The sequence below is a fragment of the Cajanus cajan genome, chromosome 6 (genome assembly GCF_000230855.2).
Source record: "Cajanus cajan strain Asha chromosome 6, NIPB_CcT2T_4, whole genome shotgun sequence".
NCBI lineage: Eukaryota > Viridiplantae > Streptophyta > Magnoliopsida > Fabales > Fabaceae > Cajanus > Cajanus cajan.
The window spans coordinates 1,745,181-1,768,364 of NC_138522.1; the positions used below are offsets into that span (position 1 = coordinate 1,745,181).

Sequence of the window (23,184 nt, forward strand, 5' to 3'; positions counted from 1 at the left end):
AGTAAAATAGAGAACTGATAAAAGAAAAAAGAAAAAAGAAAGTAATACATGTGTTAAAACAGGATTAATTAAAAATAAAAATTATAAGTTAAGTTGATACATATTTTTTCTCATTTGTCTTGTATTGTTGACTTCCATGCCACAGTGAAGTTCCACTAACCACGAAGGACATGGAATTTCCAAGCTTTAAAGGACAAACAGTACCATTATCATTTGAAGCAAACCGCAAGGTCAGGTTGAGTTGTTACTATAGTCTCACCTTTTGCATATTCTCACTTCCTTTTTTCAACATTCTGTCCTACCCCACCTATTTATTTATTCCTTTATGTATTTATTTTGCTATCTCAACTTAGCTAGTTAATGAACCTTTTACATGAGATCTGAAAGAAATAATTTTATTAGAAATTGACACAACACATATCCTTTGAAGAAAGTAAAAGAGCCAAAAAGAAAAGGGAAAGTTGGTTGAGCTACGACGTTATAAGACATACTTACAGATCATGGTAAATTCTCGTCGCCACCAAAGTTCGAGAGAAACCCTTTTTTAACCACTTGTGTCTTCTGTTATGTTATTATTATTATTATCAAGATCTTCTCCAAGTTTCGGTAAGATAGCTACTGATTGTGTTGGATCGCAAAGGGTGGAGAACGAGAAAGAAAGATAATCACGAAATGATGTCAACAACGTCTCAAACTAATGTTAACCAAAGCTTGTTTGAAGAGCAGGATCAGATCTCTACGCAGATGGGGTTCATTCCTTTCCCACCTAACCAAACCTTCCCTCCTTTGGGTTGTCATCAATCTTTGAAACCCATCGGTGCAATAGTTCCTTCACTTTCATCTGAAACTGCTTCTTCTGCTGCAAATTTTGCTGAAACCCTACTCTCAACTGCTATTCAAAGACCACGAGAAGATCTCACTTCAAGTTTTGGTGGAGGAGAAGGCCAACTCCTTTCCTTGAACAGATCGAGGGTGAATTCATGGTGAGAAGATTCACTGTGTACTTTAATTTTCAAATCTCTCCATGCATGTTAACCATTTCGGTATTACAAGTGATTGTATATATGACTCGTCACTTATATTTTCTATCTTCTGTGTTTTTCTCTCTCTAACAAGACTTATGATCCTCATTAAGGGAGAGGATTCAAATCTTTGTTGTAATTACTCTTTCTGATAAGATTTATGACTAGAGATAGGTCTCATGAATCTAGGGCATGGGAAGAAGTAACCGATTGCTTGATGGGTAAAAGAATTGGAGGAGATGATAATCATCATCATCTAGGGGTTTCTTCCATGAAGATGAAGAAAGTCAAGGCAAGGAGAAAGGTGAGGGAGCCAAGGTTTTGCTTCAAGACTATGAGCGATGTGGATGTGTTGGATGATGGCTACAAGTGGAGGAAGTACGGACAGAAAGTGGTAAAGAACACACAGCACCCAAGGTACTCTCCAATTCAAAATTTTCTCTTTTCTGATGGCTTTAATAGAGAGTGACTGCATATAGATCAAGAAAAGGAGAAAGCATATTTGTTTAAATTCGACATTCTCTCTCTCTCTCCAACCTCTCGACCCCTCTCATTATTGTTTCATGCTTTTATCATAATTGAATATTCGGCTCACTACTGGTTTTGGGAAGGTTTAATTTGGGGTCGTAATGCAGACATGATTATAATCATTAATCATATTAAAGCTAGATAGATTCACTTTATGTCTTGTGGGGGAAAGTGCCAGCGTTTTTTTTTTTTTTTTTTGGGTAAAGGAGAGCATGTGAATCTGCCAATGTTATAGAACTAAATAACCCTCAGATGTTATGGTATGTATGAGTACAAATCAAACACACAGCTCTTTTACACCAAATAAAATAAAATTAGAACTAGGTAGCTAGAACTCTCAGAAGTTATGGCATGTATATTAAGTACAAAAACACAGCTGTTGCCATTGCTACTTTAGGTCTGTGGTAAGACTTTTCCCCCCGGAAATCCCTTTATAGGATTTTCGTGTCTTGAGGAATGTTTTACTGAGTAGAAACATAAAATAAACAAATAGAAAGGATTTATTATGCCTTTTTTTTATTGAAAAAAAAAAACGCAATGCTAATATATTTGGATGCTGATTTTATCCTCAATATTTGCTTAACAATATGTTTTCAGTGTCAACTATTCGACGGTGTAATTAATTACTACGAAGGGATACCGCTAAATCATACTGTTATCATTTTTAATCATGATGTTTGAAATTACAACTGGGAGGTATGAAAATTTTGTCAATTGACGTACACAAACATCTTTCTTACATAAGAGGGTGCTGTTTTCTGGGAGCTAAATAATTAAATATGAACTTGCAAAAAAATGGATTTGAAAAAACCAAATAAAGAAAGCCATTGCCATGCAGTTAGCTAGCTAGTTGTGAGGCTTCTGGGACCTTATTGTGGTCTTAAGTTCAAAATTGTATGTTACATATATTTATAAAAATGGCTCGGAGAAGTTACAAAGTAAGTAATTACAGTTGAAGTATTAGCCTAGTGGTGAGTTCCTGTTTATATTCTCTGCCTTGATTACTTTTTAATCTTGTCAATTCTTTAAACTTAAACCCGACATTAGACCGAAAGAAACTAATAATGTACAGGTCAATTAAAACCGAATTTTAAGTGGAATAAAATTAAATCATCTCGAAATGTGAATTGAATAAAATTATAAAATAATATAAATTGCCCTAACTCATGTTATCAATCAATTCTTATATATTTAGTTTAACCAACCCTTCAAATTAAAGTGCATCATTTTAAAGACTCTATTTTAGCCTCTAACATATTTATTTAAAAGATCTAAATTTATTTACAGTCCAACATGTTGCAGAAATTATATACTCTTTTTCGCTGGAAGGACAGGCTAGTTGACCCAAAAAGCTTGGTTGGAGGCAGGTTAAAGAGGGTTGTGTATCTCAATAGTGGGGCCAGAAATATAAAAATTTAAGTATATATTTTTTACGATAAAACTTTTAGCGAGTGAGTAAATTTCATGTATTTGATCGAGGGGCCATGCTTTAAAACAAATGCATAATAAACAAAGTAATTAAAAAACTGTTTGCAGTTAAGTTAACTCCACTGGCAATATTTTAAAAGCTTTCTGCAAGTTATATATGTATAATGATGTTTAATGCTATCAAAGTTATTATCTTGCCTCTACAATTATAATATATATATTTAACTCTGTAATGATGCGTGTTTGGGTGCATGCATGTAGAAGCTACTATCGTTGCACCCAAGATAACTGTCGAGTAAAGAAACGCGTGGAGCGGTTGGCAGAGGATCCAAGGATGGTGATAACCACATATGAAGGGAGACATGCGCACTCACCATCAAATGAACTTGAAGACTCGCAATCTCCTTCTGAACTTAGTAACTTCTTCTGGTAGTGTAAACCAACATAATAATGTTTACATATGTATATTTTTATCGTAGCAAGAGATCCATGAAGACGGATTAATAAGTAGAGAGGAATGAGTAAAAATTGACAGTGTATCTAGGAAATGATGCATGCATGCTTTGATTCATTGTCAATTTTCACTCGTTTCCATCCACTCCCATGCCATTTTCTCCCTTTACTATGCTTTTTAGTTTTACACCATTGTCATGCTCAAAAACAATTAAGAGTATGTACTTCACAGTCCTGGTGGTGTTTCATAAAAACTCCAACCCAAAACCAGTAATATATTTGTAAGTACTGGGCTTCAGAATTTGACTTTTCCACATTAATAGTAGGCTAATCATATTTTTAGTCTATCATCTTTGTATGAAAAGTATCTTTTAGCTACTTAATAATTTTTTTATTTGCTTTAATCTCTTAACTATTCTTTGTCCTTTCTAAGTATCACCATTAAGTGACTTATCATATTAACTATCAGTATGCATTTAGGTAAATTAATTATGTTTTTAGCTTCTTATTTTCTCATAAGATTTACTTTTAATCTTTTAATAATTTTTTTTATCAATCTCATCTTTTAAATATTATTTGTATATATAGTTAAGTATCACTATATATTAAGTAATAATATGATAATCATGTCAGTTGTCACGTAACCTACTACTAGTAATTATGTGACAGTCAAATGATAAATTAAAATATGCAAGTAAGAAATGTACCTTATAAATTAAATGAGAAATTTTACTTGCATTTCATATAATTCATTTTAATTTCAAATTATTTGTGAAAAAAAAAAATAAGAAACACAAACTTGTGGAAATTTTAAGAATCTCAGTCTTTGAACCCTTTCGAAAAACCTCCCATTTCAATCTCACACTCACAAATTCTTACTCCTGGGGTAACACCATACACAAAAGCCATATATGAGGTGGCAATGGCGGTAACAATGTGAGGCGACAACACTGTGCACTAAGGGCAAATACTATTTCACATTGGTTAGAGTTGAGCATGTTGAGTAATATATAAGTGAGAAAGATTGACTTACCTAATGTGTTAAAGTTTTAGGATATGTTGTTGTATCAAATTCACTTGTGTAACTTACTCATTACCCATTATGTGGAGTGCTCCCCGATGTTAAAAACTCCCCAACATTAGTATCAGAGTCGATGGTTCGACCAAGTGACTGGTGATCGGCTCAAACGAGTATTGACTGGATCTAAGAGTGGGATCCTGAATGGAACTGGCAGGAGATCCAAGAGTAGGATCATCCCTTGTGTCGTTGAAGTGCAATGATAGTGTAAGTAAGGCCACCATTGGATACTCGTGGACGAAAGAAAAAAGCTTCCGCTTGAGGGGGAGCGTGACCATGTGGAAGGGATTTCGACCAAGTGACTAGTGATCGGCTTAAACGAGTATTGACCGGATCCAAGAGTGGGATCCTGAATGGAATTGGCAGGAGATCCAAGAGTAGGATCATCCCTTGTACTGAAAGTCTCCCTAGAGGTGTGGAGGACGTGTGTCGTTGAAATGCAATGATAGTGCAAGTAAGGCCACCATTGGATACTCGTGGACGAAAGAAAAAAGCTTCCGCTTGAGGGGGAACGTGACCATGTGGAAGGGATTCACACTTGAGGAGGAGTGTTGGAGTTTAAGTGTGAAGTGAAGTCGCACATTGGTTAGAGTTAGGCATGTTGAGTAATATATAAGTGAGAAAGATCCACCTACCTAATGCCTTAAGGTTTTAGGATATGTTGTGGTGTCAAACTCACTTGTGTGACTTACTCACTAGCTATTGTAGAGTGCTCCCCGATGTTAAAGACTCTCCAACAATAAATATGGATTTAGACTCCCTAATGACAATGTTGGCCGAATGCAAAAACTAGAGCTGTCAAAACGGGTAACCCGGCCCGGCCCACCACGGGTTGAGCATTTGGTGGGCTAACCCAACCCGGCTCATTTATTAGTGAGTTCAAAAAAATTGAGCCCGGCTCGGCCCACCACAGGTTGGTGGGTTAAACGGGTTGGCTCACCTAATTTAAAAAAAATGTAATTTTTTTTAATATACAACTAAAGCCCAAAATCATAATTAAATGATAATTCTAAATATAATCAAATAAAATCTAAATAATCTCATGTAAATAAATATAATTCAAAATCATCTCAAATACTCTTTTGGGCCTAATAATTCAAATATAATTCAAATCCTCATGCTCATTTGGGCAATTGGGCCCAATAAAATGAAAGTTAAAGCATAAGTTTTTTTTTTTTTAACGAGTTGGTGGGTCAGCCCGGCTCACCACGGGTTCAACCCGGGTGAGCCCGGTTGTTAGTGAGCCGGGTTCAAAATTGGCCCGTATTAAAATTTCAAAATTTTTTTAGCCCAACCCGGCTCGAACCCGTGGTGGGCCGGGTTGGCTCACCGGGCTGAGCCCATTTTGACAGCTCTAGCAAAAACACTTGCTTCCAATTACAACAACGTTTAAAAAGTGAATTAATTTTAGTTGATTTGTTTCAATTTTTTCTCATGAAAGTTACCCTCTATTTGTAAAAAAAAAATAGATAAAAAGTTTTCAGTTTATTTATTTAATCATTTTAAAAATAAAATAAAAATTAATATATTTATTACTGTGAGAAGTTTCTATATAAATAGTTTTAAAAAAATTCTAACCTAAGTATGTAATGAACTAAGCTATCACAATTAAATAATTGCATGTCATGACCGTCTATCTCGTTAATTGGACAATGTGTTATTGAAACCTCTTTAAATAAAATAAAAACTACGGGAAAAGATGATAGAAAAGTATTGGTGAAAAATATACATAATATGACAGCAGTGGAACTAATTAACTCTACGTTTGGTTGGGTGAATTAGAATGTATTCAAGGGAGGAGGGTGGATTGGAGGCTAATTAGCGGATATTTGAGTGAAGAAGATAATGAATCCTATAAGTTAAAAATTTACTCTATGAAATAAAGGGATTGTCACAAAATTGAACAAGAAAGACAAAAAAACATTTGTTTATTTTGTATTATATGCACCCCTGATTGAATAAGCAAAACACCCTACATAGTTAATACATTATACTAATAAGCAATGCGTTATATATAAAAATTATCATATTCAAAATATAGTAAAATTAATAATGTATTATTATATTCATATATGTATATATTAACAGACTTGAAAAAAGATAAATGAATAAAATAATAATTATATACATTATTTATTTATACATAAAATATAATTTTAAAATATCAATTTTTTATTTCTCATCTAATTTTACTCTGTGAACCAACTATAAATCACACTCTATTTTATTCTATTCTCTATCAAATCAGTTATCTTCCATTCCCTCTGACTCCTCACCCTCTATCAAGCTTAGTGTAACAGTTTGGACTGAAGCTACTGCCACTGGGCCTTGATGTGCCTATACATGGCCTTTTAAATAAGTAGCAAGTGGCAATAGTTTTGTTTTGGTCCCTTGTTTATTCTTCCAATACCCATTTTACCTTAATTTACTGGGATGGATTGGATTGCGTAGATCCATTAAGCATGGCCTAAACTCTCCCATCCTGAAGGTTCTTCTGCTGTGAGGATCCTAATAGCTTCAAGCCTTGAAGGCCTTTTCATTCAATTAATTTTTAAAAATTTAATTCCAATGTGTCTTAAACTCTTTTCAGAATTTTAATTTCAAATTACTTCCAGAATTGAAATTTTTTAAACGAGTTTATTTCACAAAGAAATAATGACATATTCATCATATCTAATAATTTTAGTATATAATTGTTAAAAAAAAAATAGTGGTGGCATTAGTAAAAAATCAAGTGATAAAAAAAAATCTAGTAGTGGAAGGTTTGAGTAATATGCATATGTTTGAATCATCTTCTTATGGATAAAAAAAATATATATACATAAGCCATCTATATATACATGCTATGTAATTTGTGATTAGGTTTTCGACTGTTGTCGAGTTTATGAGTCTTTGTAACTATGATTGTTGATTGGGGTGTATACAATACAGTAGCATGTCTTAGACGTCTTATCTTGTACTTGCATTGATGATGAGCTGGTTCGGCCCACCATTTGTGCTTCGCCTTTCTTTTCTTGTCTTTGTAATCTTTACACCCAAGACAAAATAAAATGTGATGTAAATTGTAATTATGAATTCTATTGCGTTTCAGTTTATTATCCAAACATAATTTTAAAGAGGCCAAAAGATTATATTTTATTGTTTTAGTTTTCTTATCTAATTGAATGTCAGAAAAATATTCCAATGTTAGAATCAAAGTATTAGAGAATTGAGCAAAAGTCAGATTTAGAAATCTCTTTGCAAGCGGAGTAACACCCATGTTTATAAACCAAATATGCTTAGGTCATGATTCAAGAGTTTTTTTTTTATATATACAGAAAAAAAAAAAGTTATTGTTCAAGGGAACGTTGTTTTTGACAAATCAGCACGCGTGATAAGGTGTTCTACTCAAAAAGAAATGTTTGGAAGCTGCTAAATTCATTGAATACCTGCACCACACACATATTATTTAAGTTTTCAACCAATAAAATGAACATAAATTATTGCAGAATATAAGGTTAGACGAGTTAGAGATGATAATGGGTAGGATATTAGTATAATATTAAAGTTTTCATTTTTATATTTGCACCTTTAAAATTAGTTTATATACCCATATTCATACTCATTATTTACATTTTGATTAAATGGAATAGTTTAATGTATTTTTTAAACAAATTTATAAAAAAAAATACTTTTTTAATATTGAAATTAATTGTGATAATTTATTTAAATAAAACATCAATTAAAATTATAAAAAAAATTATATATAATCTAAAGTACATGATTTTAACTCCAAGCGTGTAGTTCAGCGGTAGGGGTTAATCTACGCTTAAGCAAGGTCAGGGGTTCGAATCCTGCCTTGGGTATGCAGCCGCATTAAATCTTGGTGGATACTCCAGAAACCAAAAAAAAAAAAAAAAGTACGTGATTTCAAACAATAATCGAGTCTAATAAAGTTAAAAAAAGGTTTAATTAACTTGTTAAAAGAAGGGAAAAGTATAAATAAGAAGACAATAAAAAAATAAGTTTGGACTAAAGCCAGTGCCCATTAGGCCTTGATAATGAACTGGGCCTAAGTGGCTAAATCTCCATCTTGTTTTTGGAGCAAGGTCCTTCAGCTTAGGGTTATGGGCTGATGAGAGTTCTAATCACTTGAATACTAAAGTAGTAACAACTACATTATAAACTTTAATTTTGTCACAATGTTTTCTTAGAGGGATGTTAACAGACGAGTTTAATTTTCATGTAAAAATTTTATATAGACAACTGACTAGAAATCACAATAAGACTTTTTATCTAATTATTATAAAAATTAATAAAGTTATCGATCAAGATCGCTAGAATATTATAAGTAGCATGTAACTATTTTTTCTTCCTATTATTAATGATCATCATTTGACCTTTTAAAATTAAACAAAGTGTTAGGAATTAACATGAATATTAATAAAACAGACTAATCAAATAACATAAAGATTGTTCATTCATCATACTGAGCGTTACACTTTCAAATAGCTAAATAAGCAAAAACAAATAATGGTCAAATAATTTAAACCCTCAATCATGGTATGATCATATCTGGAATCTTTAGGGAGAACAAAAGGACTATCAGCCCAAATAATAAGACTAGTTGGGCCAAAATATTAATAATAAGGCTGATGATAAACACACTTCCACTCTCATATAAGTACACTCCCTTTTTTAAAAAATATATATATAATGTTTAAATTACCCTTAAAAAAAATAAAATTCCTAAATTTACACTCCCTTTTCCGCACCCCCGACCCCGGCTTCGAGCAGTTGGTGCAGCAGCTCGCCGACAACGACCCCAACCGCTATGGCACGCCGCCTGCCGCCAAGGACGTCGTCAAGAACCTCCCCACCGTCACCGTCGACGAAGACACTGAACTCGGAGTTGAACCAGTGTGCGGTTTGCCAGGAGAGTTTGAGAAGGGGTTGCATGTGACGCAAATGCCCTGCAAGCACGTGTACCACGGTGACTGCTTGATTCCCTGGCTTCGCCTGCACAACTCTTGCCCCGTGTGCCGGTACGAATTGCCCACAAACGACGCCGATTACGAGAATCGGACGCAGGGGAACGCCGGTGATGGGTCGAGGTCCAGTGGGAGAGATAGTGGTGGCAGCGACAATGGCGGTGCAAGTGCAAGGGGGAGTAACAGGCCTGTTCACAGGACTTTTAGAATATATCTGGGGAATCCTTTTGATGCAGGTGGGTCTGCGCACGACAGCGGGGAAAGGAGATGGAGGAATTTTCCAGAAGATATGGATTGAAGTTGTATGTGAGTAGTTCTTGTTTGAATATGGTTTTGTGTGTTTTGTTTGTTTTTTATGATTTCAGTTGATAGGCATTCATTGTTTTTATTTTGATTTGAGAATGAGATATATTAGTTTTTGATTGGATTCATGATTCGATGTTCTGGTTCTATAGTATAATTGACAATCGATGACATTGAAGTGTGTGGGTTTTGGGGGTGTGGGGTGCGGGGAAGGGGGTGCGGGGTACGTGGAGTGTGGGGAAGGGGGTGTAAATTTAGAAATTTTATTTTTTTAAGGGTAATTTAGACATTTTATATATATTTTTTAAAAAAGGGGGTGTGCTTATACGAGAGTGGAGGTGTATTTATCATCTGCCTAATAATAATCTGATAACGAACTTGGAGTCTCTCTCTCATATTGGACTAGTAATACAAAGTCAAGGCTCATGATATATACACCTCCCTTTTTTTATAAGTACACCTCCTTTATTTTTTTAAAAAAAATTATTAAATATTATAATTTTTTTTTAATTTTTTATTTTACACCTCCAACTTTTAATTTGTTACTTTTTTATTCTTTTTCACATATTTTTTTTTTCTCTTTTAATTTTCACATGCTACTAAAATAAGTGTAGTGAAAGAAAAGTAAGGAGGTGCATGTAAAAATTGAAAAAAGGAGGAAAGATATGTGAAAAAAGTACTAAATTAAATATTGTAGATGTAAAATTAAAAATTAAAAATAAAATAAAAAATTAAGAATATTAAAATTTTAATTATTTTTTTTTAAAGGAAGTGTACTTATTAAAAAAAAAAGGAGGTGCATATATCATGAACCCAAAGTCAATCATCCAATGGCAGAAACAAAAGGGTAATATCGTCTTTTCATAAATAAAATATATTTTGTAAAAGTAATGGGAACTTGTACCAAAACAAAAAAAATTACACTTATTATACACTCTTACATATTTAAGAAAAGAGTTTAATTGGTATAATATAATGTTAGTTGAATGTGATGAAGTATTAAATATAAAAGAGTGATGGATTATTTAATGAAAGATTAGTCCTCTTTAGGGAACCCAATCCGTGTTTGGTTTACCCATACTTAGATGTGTCATTGATTACTCATGAAAGAATCGGAAGGAACGGAGCACGACCAGGTCCGTGCTTGGAATCTGTGAGTTATTTGTTTGGTTTTGGTCAAATTTATAAAAGAAATATAATTTAAAAATGGCAAGTTACTACTAAAAAGTTGAATGCTTAGAGTATTGGGTTTAAAAGGTTTTTGGTTCCCGCATGGCGCATAAAACGAAAAGAAAATGGTAACCGTGATATTTGAGTTGATGAGTGCACGTGTGGTGGCCAAATAGATGAAGGGTTCATCTGCCCCACTTGCCCCCATACACTGCCATTTTCTCTCTCTTACCCCAATCTTCTGGATCAAATATATCAAAGAAATAACACTTAATTAACAGTTCAAATCTCTTATGATGTTCATACTTGATTTTCTAATTTCATATATAAAAAACACTTTCTTCAGACAGATAAACTTATTTTCGTGATTTTAATGCTTTCAAATAAATTAGTATATGATAATCGCATGACAATATATATCTTTAACTTATAAAAAATTATTTCGTTATATAATGAAAAATAAATATAAATATTTTAAATAAAAATAGTATATAATGCATAAAAATATTTCTTATTTTGTATTCAATTTTTTTTTTACAAACCAAGATATATTTTAGTTGAAAAATAACGACTAGTCCTTTATAATGTTGAATTTATTTAAGAAGTTGATATTACTTAACAAATATTTTTTTCATACGAGTAATGTAAGATTGAGTACTTGAATTTTTCATGACCTTGTCTTGTTCTCTATTTCTAAAATATTTGAATTTGATATAAATGGTTTAGAATTTAGTTTGAAGTTGCATTTTTCATAAAGTAGGTTTTACATGTCTTATGACTAATTAAAATCTTATTTTGGTAGATATACTTATTTAAGAAAATCTTTTCATGTAAGAGGTGAAATTATTTTGGTGAGTTTCTATTGACCCTCAATTTAATAAATAAAATTTTAGATCAAATTAAATATTATTAAATTTTAATTAATCATTAAGTTAATAATAGTATTTAGTCTGATAATTTCTAGTATGTTTTTGACTCTTTATCTAATAATCTTAAAAATGTCATCTTATATCTACTAATTTACTTATAAAAAAAATTAAAAGAATTTTTTTATTTTTGATAAATATGTATCCTTTTTTCTTTTTTTTTTCTTTTTACTCTACCATTGATTTTGTTGCCTTCCAAACGGGAGTGTTCGGGTCCCACGGGTGGAGTACCATGGTTCTTACAACCTTTGCCTTTCAACGCGAACCCTTAATTAAATAATAGGAATCTCTGTGATTTTGTTCCCCATCAATAATTTTTTCTTTTACGAAATCAAATTTATTTTCTATAAGATACATTCTTATTCAAGTTAGGTTGTAACTAGTAAAAATTATCTAATATTTAAAATAGTTGTTAAATTATATAATATATTTTATACTTTTTTATCATGTTAAAAAAAAAGAGAGAGAGAGAGAGAGATAATCCACATAATTTAATAGGGGCTTTACTTACCATTTTTCTTAAAGAATCAAAATTTAAAAAACATTAAGAGAATATAATATCTAATATTCTACATACATTTTTTCCATATTTTTGTGGAAAAATAATTTGTATTTATGACGTCTTTAACCATTACTATAATTAATAACAAATTGATTTGATAGAATTTAAATAAATTTTACCAAATATAAAATTATGCAGTAAGTTGGTTATCATTTATTGCAACATTTTATATAAGGCCTTTTATTATTGGGGGATGTTTAAAGTTTTTATTACATATCTCAAAGTTTAGTTATTTTTATATGATATTGGTTGGATTGTCTCCTATAGAGGTAAAGTAATACTTTCATTCTTAACTCTATATTTAACGTGAGAATTAAACTTCATTCTTTGATTAAAGAATATAAGTGTTGAATCACTTGAATTAACAATTTTTTATATTTAAAAGTTTAGTTTTGTTAAAGTTAATAAATAAAAATATTTTACTTTAAATTAACGATTTTTTATATTTAAAAGTTTAGTTTTGGTCGATGGTAGTTCAAAGTAAGTCTATATTATCCCAAAAATCAAGAGCCAAATGGTTAGTAGAGGGGGACTTGAACATAAAATTCCTCCACTTAATGTTGAAATGGAGGAGAAGAAAAAACACTTTGAAGGGATTGCATATTGAACATAAAATTATAATGGCATATTTTATCATTTAAGGCTTAGGATTTTATCAGATTTGATGTTATGAGAGTCATATAAGACATCATTATATCATCATCAATTGTTTTGAAATGTGGGAGTCATATTTTATAAGTGTTTGATGTTATGGTCGTAGTATCTAAAAAAAATTAAAAATAACATATAAAATTATATTAAATATTAAGAATATTTGCTCTAATGTTATAAAATTAAATTAAATATTACACAATTAGATTTAGTATTATGTATAAATATTTAAATTTTATTAATAGTAATTTTAGAAAATTTATTTTAGTTTTTAAAAAATTATACGTTTAGGGTTTAGAAAATTTATTAATAATGAAGCAAACAATTCTTTAGAAAAATTATTTCAATTTTAAAAAATATTATGCATTATAAAAAAAATTTACGATTTTAATTTTTTTTAAAAGTCGTTATTAAATACGATTTCACTATTTTTTGTAAAAAAATAAAATTAAATAAATAAAAATAAATAAAGTCAAATTTTGGAAGATGAATATTTACAAAAATCATGTTATTAAACACAATTTTGATTTTTAAAATTTAAAAAATATCTTAAAATTATTAAAAGAATATATTTTAAAACATAATTTTACGTTAAGTTTCATATATATATAGTAAACACGATTTATCCATCCTCATAATTTTTTAAAAATTATCCATTACAAAAATTTTTGAAACAAAACAACATCATATACCCTATGGGCATCATCACTTTATAATATAGAACTTATGTATCACATGGTTTGAGTTAGAACCAATTAGGCAAAAGAAATTGTTGCAAGTTGCAACTCCGAAATTGGAAACGGCAAGAAGAAAAGAAAAAGGTTGTGTGACCCATCCAAATCCAATATCGTCTTTGCATATATATTTCTTCTTCTACCTTGATAGATCTAGCTAATATATGCGACCAATCATGGGAGCATAAACGACACTCCATGGTCGTACACGTTTTACATTACAATCTTTTCTTAAAATCATTAGAGCATATACAGTACTGTGAATTTCACCTACTGATTGAGGATGCCCCCCTCCTTCCTTCCAATCCTACTACTCTACCATAATGTTTTGTCTACATATCTTTGTAGTTTAGTTACATCTCTTCACTTTAATTTCCCATCACATATTTAGTTTAAATTTTATATTTATAAAAGCCACTAATACACTGAAGTAACTATGTAATTTCTTTTTTAATTTTATATAATATATTAAATTATAAAATAACATACATTCGTAATTGTCTAACATATCACATCACATTTTGATTATAAAAAATAAAAATAAAAACGTCACATCATTTGAAGTTCAACAATAAATATAATATTTATTAATTTAGAACATTGAGACTAAACATTACAGATTTTGATTATTAATTTTCAGCACGGGTTTTCTTAGCACCTACAAACAGTTCAATTTTTAATGTATCCCATGTACTAAAAAAAAAGTGGAATTAATTTTTTAACTTAAACTAAATTAACTACGTAAATTGAAAAACAAAGAAAAATATAAAGGAAAATCTCATTCTTTACGCTCTCAAGTAGCACTTTTTTATTGTCATTAGTTCGACATTGATGTGCACTTTCTCAAGAAGATGTGTAGGATACAAAGAACACATCATCCTTAATTACATTTCTGTTTTTTAGTTAGAAGTTCCATAGAGCCTAGATATTATTAATAAACAATTTCCATATTTTTGAAAGGAAGGTGCTAATGGACAAGGAGACGAGGATACAACTTTTTTCCATATTAATAAACACGTGAATGACTTTAGTCTTGAACCATGTGTTAGGATTGGTCTGATGATGAGAAATTAAAATAAAATATATAGAGTCTTATATTAGTATTGTCATTGTAATTTTGATATAAAAAAAAATTATCATGCTTTATATAATTATCTTGCGAAATATTTTTTCATCAATTTGTTCCGTTAGTTGTCCAACTTGAATTTTGAGATTTTTGATTAAAACTTTGATGTTCTTGAAACAAGTTTGGGTGAATTCAATGAAATATATATATATATATCAACATATTAAAAAAAATAGTGAGTCTATATTATGATTTTCTATGATCAATTTCATGATTTTTACCATAGGACTCGTATGTTGACAATGTTGATCGGATACTTGAGTTCATATAATGCTATGAATTCATCTAAATACACTTTTTATGAATATTCATGGCTTATTTTGTAATTTTTTAATTACAATACATATGTTACCTCACAAATATGAAGTCAAGTTCATTCAATAACACATATTATATGTCATTGTAATTTATACTTATATTTTTAATAATATATCAATATATATTATATTTATAATATAAATATAAATAATTTTTAATCACAAATAGTGTGTTATAAATGGATGTGTGTTATATATAGATTTTTTTTTATGGTGTAGACAAAAACAATTGCTTTGTGTGAAATTTGATGGTTATTTGCTTAAAGCAAACAACTAGTACTTCAGTAGGTATACCAATTACCTTGTGTAAATAATGATAAGTAAAGTACCGTTCGCACAAAGACGTTTACATCAATTATTAAATATTATCAAGTTATTATTTGTTGAGTTAATATCAATAGTGTAATTTTATCATTCCTACATAATGAAATTGAATGAAAGACATGCACTCAGAAGTAAGATGATGAACAAGAACTAATGGTGATTGGGAAACAATATTTTTATACCTTCTTCTAATATAATTTTATTTTTCTTTTAATTATGGCCAATTCCATCAATTATTGTTCAAGTTTATTAATTATTTCTTTAGTTTTTTTATTAAAAAAATTATTTATATTTTAAGAAATTTAAAAAAAAATGAAAAGGAAGTCTTCATCCTCTTTTTTCCAAAATTTTATGATTTGGAGAGAAGTTTTTATTGTTGATTTAGATAGAGAGAGAGGGAGTTTTTCTTCTTATTTTTCTCAAAAGAATGAATTAATTATTTCTATCATTTTATTTTAATTTTCTTCCTCTATTATTTTCTGTTATACTATCTATGTTTATGTAAATAAGACTGTTAGAATTAATTTACACTTTTAAGAAATTAGTTAATTTAGGTAAATAATATTAAGTTTGTCAATAACATGAACTATTTTCCAAAATTAACTTTAAGATATCATCTCTCTTTTCACTTAATTGTTTCTCAGTTAATTAAGTAATGTTTAAAAACCGGTTAAATATATTATTCTGACCGATAATGAGCTTAAAAAAAGTGAATTAGTTTGACTTAAAATATATTGTTCAAAGATTTGGAATGGTGATGCTAAAATATTTATTTAATTAGGTTGATAAGATTAGTCTAATAAGTAATCGGAAACTGGTGAGCATTTTAAGGAATCATCACATGGTGATTATTGTTTAAAACATTGGAGTCAATTGAAGCGGGACCCGAAAGTAATGGCATCGTATCGCAAAGGCGACGCTGCAGGGTAAGCTTTCCGACACAACCAGATGGCCCATTGGCCCACGTGTCACTCAACCTGCGCGTGTCATTCTCATAGCTGTGGCTCCGAATGTGCCAACCACACGAATCTTAATTCTTAAACCCCTTTTTGGGCTTTCAAAACCTTCATCCACATGCCTCAAATCAAATACTACAGTTTTGGGTCAACACTGTTCCATCACCATGTCCGTCACACACTTTCTACAATTCACTAACGTAAAACTAACCATCAACCACACTATAGTATAGACAATAAATAAATAAATTAATTAAACAATTCCTCCAACAAAACCATATGGTTCCGTTTCAAGTTTTGAATTTTACAAGTCTCTTTCCGTGATTCATTTTTCTGGCGTCCTATTCTTTTTTTTCAATCTTTCGTGTAGTTAAGTGAAGGAACATGTTCATTGGAAAGGCCATAATACCACTATTGAGTACTACTTTTTAATTAACCCTGTTTCTTTTGGGTGGTAATGCATGAAAGATTCGTAGGGAGAATATGCACAATGGTACGTACCACCCTATGTACTTTCATCACGACAATAGCATTGTATTTATCTAATTCAAATGACAGATTAGAGGACTAAAGTGTTTCCAACTCGTTCAGAGATGTAACCCAGACAATGGAACAAGAAACGACAGGAGATGAACACCAAATAAATTAAAACTAGAATGAAATTATTAAGACACACGAAACAAACATAACATTAATTATTAATTATACTAATACATTGGTCTGAGCTTGAAGGGATGGTAATGGCCAGTAGTACTAGTATTTAATAGCTGAATGGTTCGTTAACTTGATGCTCCAAAAATATACTATTCAAATTAAATGCAACTTTATTTCCTGCAGGTTCTATTTTCAATCTTCATCAACGTGTATGGTCAACCCATTGTTGTCATCTTTACGCATCGTTCTCGAGCTCTTTTTTCTTTTTAAGAATACAGATATACTTGTGATTATGTTTCCAAGTTTAGGTTGGTATGAAAATATAGTAAATGTTTTTTTCTCTAACACAAAGAGACACGCGCAAAAGTTAAAATTGCACATGTTGGGTTAAATTAAATGAAACCAAAACCCTTCTATTTAGTATAGGGTAATTTATTAAAAATTGTCTTTGTCTTTGTGAAATGGTTACCATTGATTATATAAATAGTAGTGTTCTGGCATAAGGCTTACAAACACGTGGCCACTGGAGGGGGCACATTGTCCCAGTCACAGAGAAAATAATAATTTACCGCATCTATGATCCATCACGTGCAAAGCACGACATCCATGGAGAACAGACAAAATGGATTCATTTACTTACTTTATTTTCTTAATTGAAAATGAGCAATCACTGATGAGTTGAAGATTCTTGATAATTATGAAAATACTAGTTTCGTATAAAAGGTTCGCAATAATGAGAATGGGGACTTTGATCAAAGATGGTCCAACCAAATTTGCTATCCGTGGGGAAAGTTGAAACTTCTTAAAGCTGTTTATTTGTGGTCCGAACTATTATTAAATCCTAAATCCTGTGACAATAATTACCGTAGCACTCAGTTTCCATAGGTCAAGGTTTGGTCCCTTCCTAATATTCTTTCATCTTTTGACAACTGACGTTTATCTCTTATCTATTTTACAATCTTCATTTTAATGACACCCCCACAACGCACACGCGCACAAAATATTTTGGGAAATGGCAGTCCGCACAATTTGGTTTGTTTATTGTAATTTATCATCAACTTGCAAACGGGAGATTATCAAGCATTTAATTCTGAGGTTGATCCTATAAACACGCACGCTTGTATGAAGGACATGGGTGGTGACACCTACGTTGGGTCCTAACTCAAGTGGCTTACCTGTTCCTTTTTGTTTTTATAAGAAAAAATCTATAACAAAATGGGATGTGAAAGTAGCACGGAGACGGATGATAAATACAGACAGACAGCGAGCGTATTGACTCCTGATATGTGATGCTGAATTAGGCCAAAATTATTTATGTCCAGCTGAAGTGAAAATACTATGAGTGGCGTGATACTTTTCCTACAGGGTAAACTAGCAAACAAAACAAGGGTCAGAACAAGTTTGGGGGGTTGTTAATTTCTTATTGAAGAAAATTGATGTTAGAGTTATTTTAGAGGCAAGTTTTGACAAATTATATCGCAAAAGTAGCGGTTGATCGAATGGGGGAAAAGAAAACAAATCAAGCAGGCTAAAGAAAGGGCCAAAAGATCCTCCACTTAGTCGCCATCACTGGGGTCGCAGATTCAACAGAACCTTTTTCAGGATTATATCTGAATGAGAAAGTACTTTGAAAATTCTAGGAAAACACAGGTGGGTAACAACTGAAGCTGTTTATATACAAGTTAAACAACTTTTTTATGTATAAAAATAACAAGACTACATACATCAAAAGCATTCATTCCCCTTTCAACCGTTTCCCCTTATGTCTGAAATAATTAATTTGAAGCGGCAAAGAAGAAGGAAAAAAAACTTTTGGGGGAGCTGAATCCGTCATCTCCTCCTCTCTTCTTGTTTGTTTCCCGATGAATCCACTTTGACACTTCCGGAATTTTTTGCCTAATGCTTGCTCAATTCTGGGACTTCTTTAATGCTCATCTCCACCATCTCAACCGCATTGAAACTATCCTCTTCGTTGGTTATGGTTGACTGAGAATCAATCCCGGATCCCGCCTGAATCTCCTTGAACATTGCCATCACTTGAATCATGGTTGGACGCCGCCATGGCCTATCATCCAAACAAGAACAAGCAACCTTGAGGTGCTGCAAAAGCTCAACCTCCAGATTGGGGTCTTCCTTCATGAGCTCCGGGTCAAAAATATCACTTATTTTCATCTTAGCATGTTGTTTAACCCATCCTACAAGATTATTGTCTCCAAAATCAGACGAGTCCGTTGGCCTCTTCCCAGTTAGAAGCTCCAACAAAACCACACCGTAACTGTAGACATCACCTTTGGTGGAGCATCTGAAACTCTGATAATACTCCGGAGGAACGTACCCGGGGGTGCCCGCAAGTGTGCTCACACTCAAATGTGTATCCATAGCACTCATGTGCCTAGCCATTCCAAAATCAGACACCCTGGCCTCCAGGTTTTCATCAAGCAACACATTGCTCGACTTCATATCTCTGTGAATGATGTGCGGGTTACAGTTGTGGTGAAGAAAAGACAAACCCCTCGCAGCCCCAATCGCAATTTTCCTCCTCACAGCCCAGTTCAACCTGATCCCAGCTTTCTTCTGGTCATGCAGAACATCCTCCAAGCTTCCATACTTCATGTACTCATAAACCAGGAGCCTCTCTTCCCCAACCTTACAGTATCCCAGCAGGGGAACAAGGTTCCTGTGCTTGATTTTCCCAATAGTTTCCATTTCAGCGGTGAATTCCCTGTCCCCTTGTCCGCTGACATGGATCAGCTTCTTGATGGCCACAACACTTCCGTCCTTCAACTGAGCCTTGTACACGTCCCCGAACCCGCCAGAGCCAATGAGACTGTCGTTGTGAAAGCCATTGGTAGCGTCCAGAAGGTCCGCGAACGTGAGTTTCCGAAGGGGCTTCTCAAACGTTGCAAGGTTTATGCTAAGCGCTTCCCGGTTACTGGTGTGCTTCCAGCTCACATTGGCAGGACCCGAATGCGAATTACCATCAACATAAGCCTCAAGAGCAGCCTCCTTCTTCTTCCTCCTCTTTCTGGTCTCAATGGCAATTATGATCAAACCAAAGATACAGAATAGGGAAAAGAGCAACCCCATGGCCACACTCCCCGCCAGAGAAGCCTGCCTCCTATGAGACTTCAAATGTTGGCCACTTCCACTGTTTACCGAATCCGATCCACACAGGCTCAGAGGAACTCCACAGAGACCAGAGTTGTTCTGAAACCCAGCCACAGGTAAAGTATCCAATTGACCCGATTCAGGAATCTGGCCCGAAAGTAAGTTGTTTGACAAATTAATCTCAGTGAGCAAAGAAAGCCCCGTGAGGCTCTCGGGAATCTGCCCCGCGAGTCTATTATTAGAGAGATCAAGTATGTTGAGATTCTTCATCTTGCCAAGCTCCTGAGGAATGCTCCCGGACACATTGTTGTGGCCCAAATTGAGAACGTACAAATAGTACATGGCCCCGATTTCCTTAGGAATACTCCCTGACAACATGTTGTGCGAGATATCCAAAAATATCATAGAACCATTATGGTTAAACGTTGGCTGCACCTTACCTCCATAAACCCTAGTGAAATTGCAAGGGTTCCTAGTCGAAATCCTGTTCAGCTGCTGCTGACTGATCCCCGCAAACTCCAGCAAGTTCCCCGCTCCGTGACACTCCTTACTCCCATCATTCTTTATGTAAACATACGTCTTCCCGCTGATGAAATTCACCGCGATCTTCCCGGACTGCTTGAAGAGCTCCGGCGGAATCGAGCCGGTGAGGGAATTGGTGTTCAGATCCAGCCATATCAAGCTAGTGCAGTCACCAAGCTCCGGCGGAATCCGGCCGGATAAAGAGTTATTGCTGAGCTTGAGTATGGCGAGATTGGAAAGCTTCCCAATCCAGGGAGGAATCTGGCCGGTGAGCCTGTTGTTGGAGAGGGAGATCCAATTGAGCTTGGTGCAGTTAACTAGTCCAGAGGGAATGTTCCCTGTCAACTCGTTGAAATCCAGAATCAGGTTCTCGAGGTTGTTCAAATACATAAGCTCCCGAGGAATCTCGCCGTGGAGCTGGTTCAGCCAGATGATTAGGTCTCGAAGCTTGGAGAGCGAGCCCAGGCTCGCAGGGATAGTCCCACTGAGGAAGTTGAAGCTCAAGTCCAAGGCAACGAGGTTGGAGCAGTTGCTGAGGGAGGGCGGAATAAAACCCGTGAAACGGTTATTCTGCAGGAAAAGCTCCTTCAGATTACTCTCACCGTCTCCGCAGAGAGTTGCCGTTATAGGCCCAGTGAAGTTGTTGGAGCTCAGATCCAGGGACTCCAGAGACGCCAGCTTCGAGAGAGTCTCCGGGAGAGGACCGGTGAAGGTGTTGAACGCCACCGCCAGCTCCTTCAGGCTGCTCATTTTCATCAACACCTCCATGGGCAAGGCGCCGCCGAAGAGGTTGCTGGAGATGTCGAAGGATTCGAGAGAAGCACACGCGCCGAACGCGCCGGGGACTAAGCCGGTGAGGTTGTTGGAGGAGAGATCCAGCTGAACTAGAGTGGAGCAGAGGTCGGCGAGCGCGGAGGGAATCTGGCCGTGGAAGTGGTTGGCGGCGAGGTACACGAACTGGAGGGAACCGGAGGGGAGGGAGGGAAGCGGACCGGAGAACTGGTTGCTGGAGACGTTGAGGTAGAGGAGGCGGTTACAAGCGGAGAGAGTGTGAGCAATGTCGCCGAAGTATTTGTTGGCGGAAAGGTCTAGATACTGGAGGGAGGAACAGTCACCGAAGGAAGGAATCGGCACGGAGAAGTTGTTGGAGGAGAGGTCCAAGTACTGAAGAGAAGCGGCAGCGGAGAAGTCGCTTTCGCCGGAGATTTTGTTTCCTTTCAGCGCCAGGTGGTTGAGGTCGGGGTTGAGGAGCCACGGGATGAGTGCCGGCCCTGAAATCTTGTTGTAGGAGAAATCCGCCACGCGGAGGTTGAGCTTCCAGCGCGCTGAGTCGAACTGGAGGAGGTTGTTGGAGAGGTTGAGCGATTGGAGGTTTGAGCATGAGGAGAAAAAGGACATGTCGGAGAGGGAACCGGAGAGTGCGTTTTGCGACAGATCTATGGCGGACAATGAGGAGGCGCACTTGGAATGGGAGGGAGGGAGGGAAAGCGAACCGGTTAGGTTGGTGGATTTGAGGGAGATGAACTGGAGGTGGTCGAGGGTGAGGAGGTAGGTTGCTACGACGGTGAGGTCGGTGCTGAGTGGGATGGAGGTGAGGTCTATGGAAGTGAGGTGGGTCTGGTTGCAGGTGATTCGGGTGAAGGTACAGGGGTTTTGGTTTGGGAGCCAGTTGGGGAGCAGGGTCGGGTTGGGTAGAGAGTTCTTGAAGCTTATGAGTTGCGGAGTGGGGTCTCTGGAAGCAGCGCCTATCAAAGTGAAGAAGATGGCCAAAGAGAGGAGGACCAAGAGAGAGCTTCTGTACAGGGCTTTCATTTTCCTATGCAAGTGCCAAGTGAGGATGGTTGTTGGTTGTTGGTTGTTTGTTGTTTTTTATTTGATTTGATCTCTCTTGGTTTAGGGTGTGAGCTCTGCCATGAGAGACCACTCAAGGTAGCTCTGTTGAGAGAGAAAGTCGGATTCAAAATGAAAGAGAGTCAAAAGTCCTAGTAAGGAAGGTAAGATGGGTATTTATCAAGTGGAAGAGTGGACACAGCTGTTGCTCACATGCCATGTGACACTCCCTCTCCCTGTTGGATCATTTCTTTAATCTAAGCTTCCCCTTTTCCACTCTCCATGGCATGTCTTCAATCAAAATACTTCATCAAACTGCAAAAACCCCACAATCATTTATTACGCTCATTTAACATTTCCCCCATTTTCACTTCCTTCACTTTCATTAAAAATATTTAACCACACATTTAATTATCTCTCCAACATTTTAGTATATTATGTAGATAAAAGCTTAAATAAAAATAAAAATACTTTATACGGTCAAAAAATATATAAATAGTTTAATTCTATTTGCTTTTTATT

General features: G+C 34.3%; 3 protein-coding genes across 5 annotated transcripts; 2 read left to right on the top strand and 1 right to left on the bottom strand.

Moving 5' to 3' along the window:
- Positions 1-233: 233 nt before the first annotated feature.
- WRKY13 (WRKY DNA-binding protein 13) lies at positions 234-3,778 on the top strand. 3 transcript variants are annotated; one of them, XM_083076486.1, is made up of 3 exons: positions 234-983; positions 1,197-1,439; positions 3,243-3,778. In XM_083076486.1, the coding sequence occupies exons 1-3, from the start codon at positions 673-675 to the stop codon at positions 3,409-3,411; spliced, it is 723 nt and encodes a 240-aa protein (XP_082932612.1). In that variant the 5' UTR covers positions 234-672; the 3' UTR covers positions 3,412-3,778. The 3 variants fall into 3 exon arrangements, with proteins under 3 accessions (XP_082932612.1, XP_020213067.1, XP_020213068.1); XM_020357478.3 differs by having other exon boundaries at positions 299-983; positions 3,240-3,778; XM_020357479.3 differs by having other exon boundaries at positions 317-983; positions 1,212-1,439; positions 3,240-3,778.
- Positions 3,779-4,653: 875 nt separating this feature from the next.
- Positions 4,654-9,914, top strand: LOC109795997 (E3 ubiquitin-protein ligase RING1). Its single transcript, XM_083059366.1, has 2 exons — positions 4,654-4,716; positions 9,286-9,914. Exons 1-2 carry the CDS (start codon positions 4,654-4,656, stop codon positions 9,775-9,777), a joined length of 555 nt encoding a protein of 184 aa, XP_082915492.1. The 3' UTR covers positions 9,778-9,914.
- Positions 9,915-18,853: 8,939 nt separating this feature from the next.
- Positions 18,854-22,943, bottom strand: BRI1 (Leucine-rich receptor-like protein kinase family protein). Its single transcript, XM_020355886.3, has one exon. The coding sequence runs from the start codon at positions 22,642-22,644 to the stop codon at positions 19,099-19,101; it is 3,546 nt and encodes a 1,181-aa protein (XP_020211475.2). The 5' UTR covers positions 22,645-22,943; the 3' UTR covers positions 18,854-19,098.
- Positions 22,944-23,184: the final 241 nt, after the last annotated feature.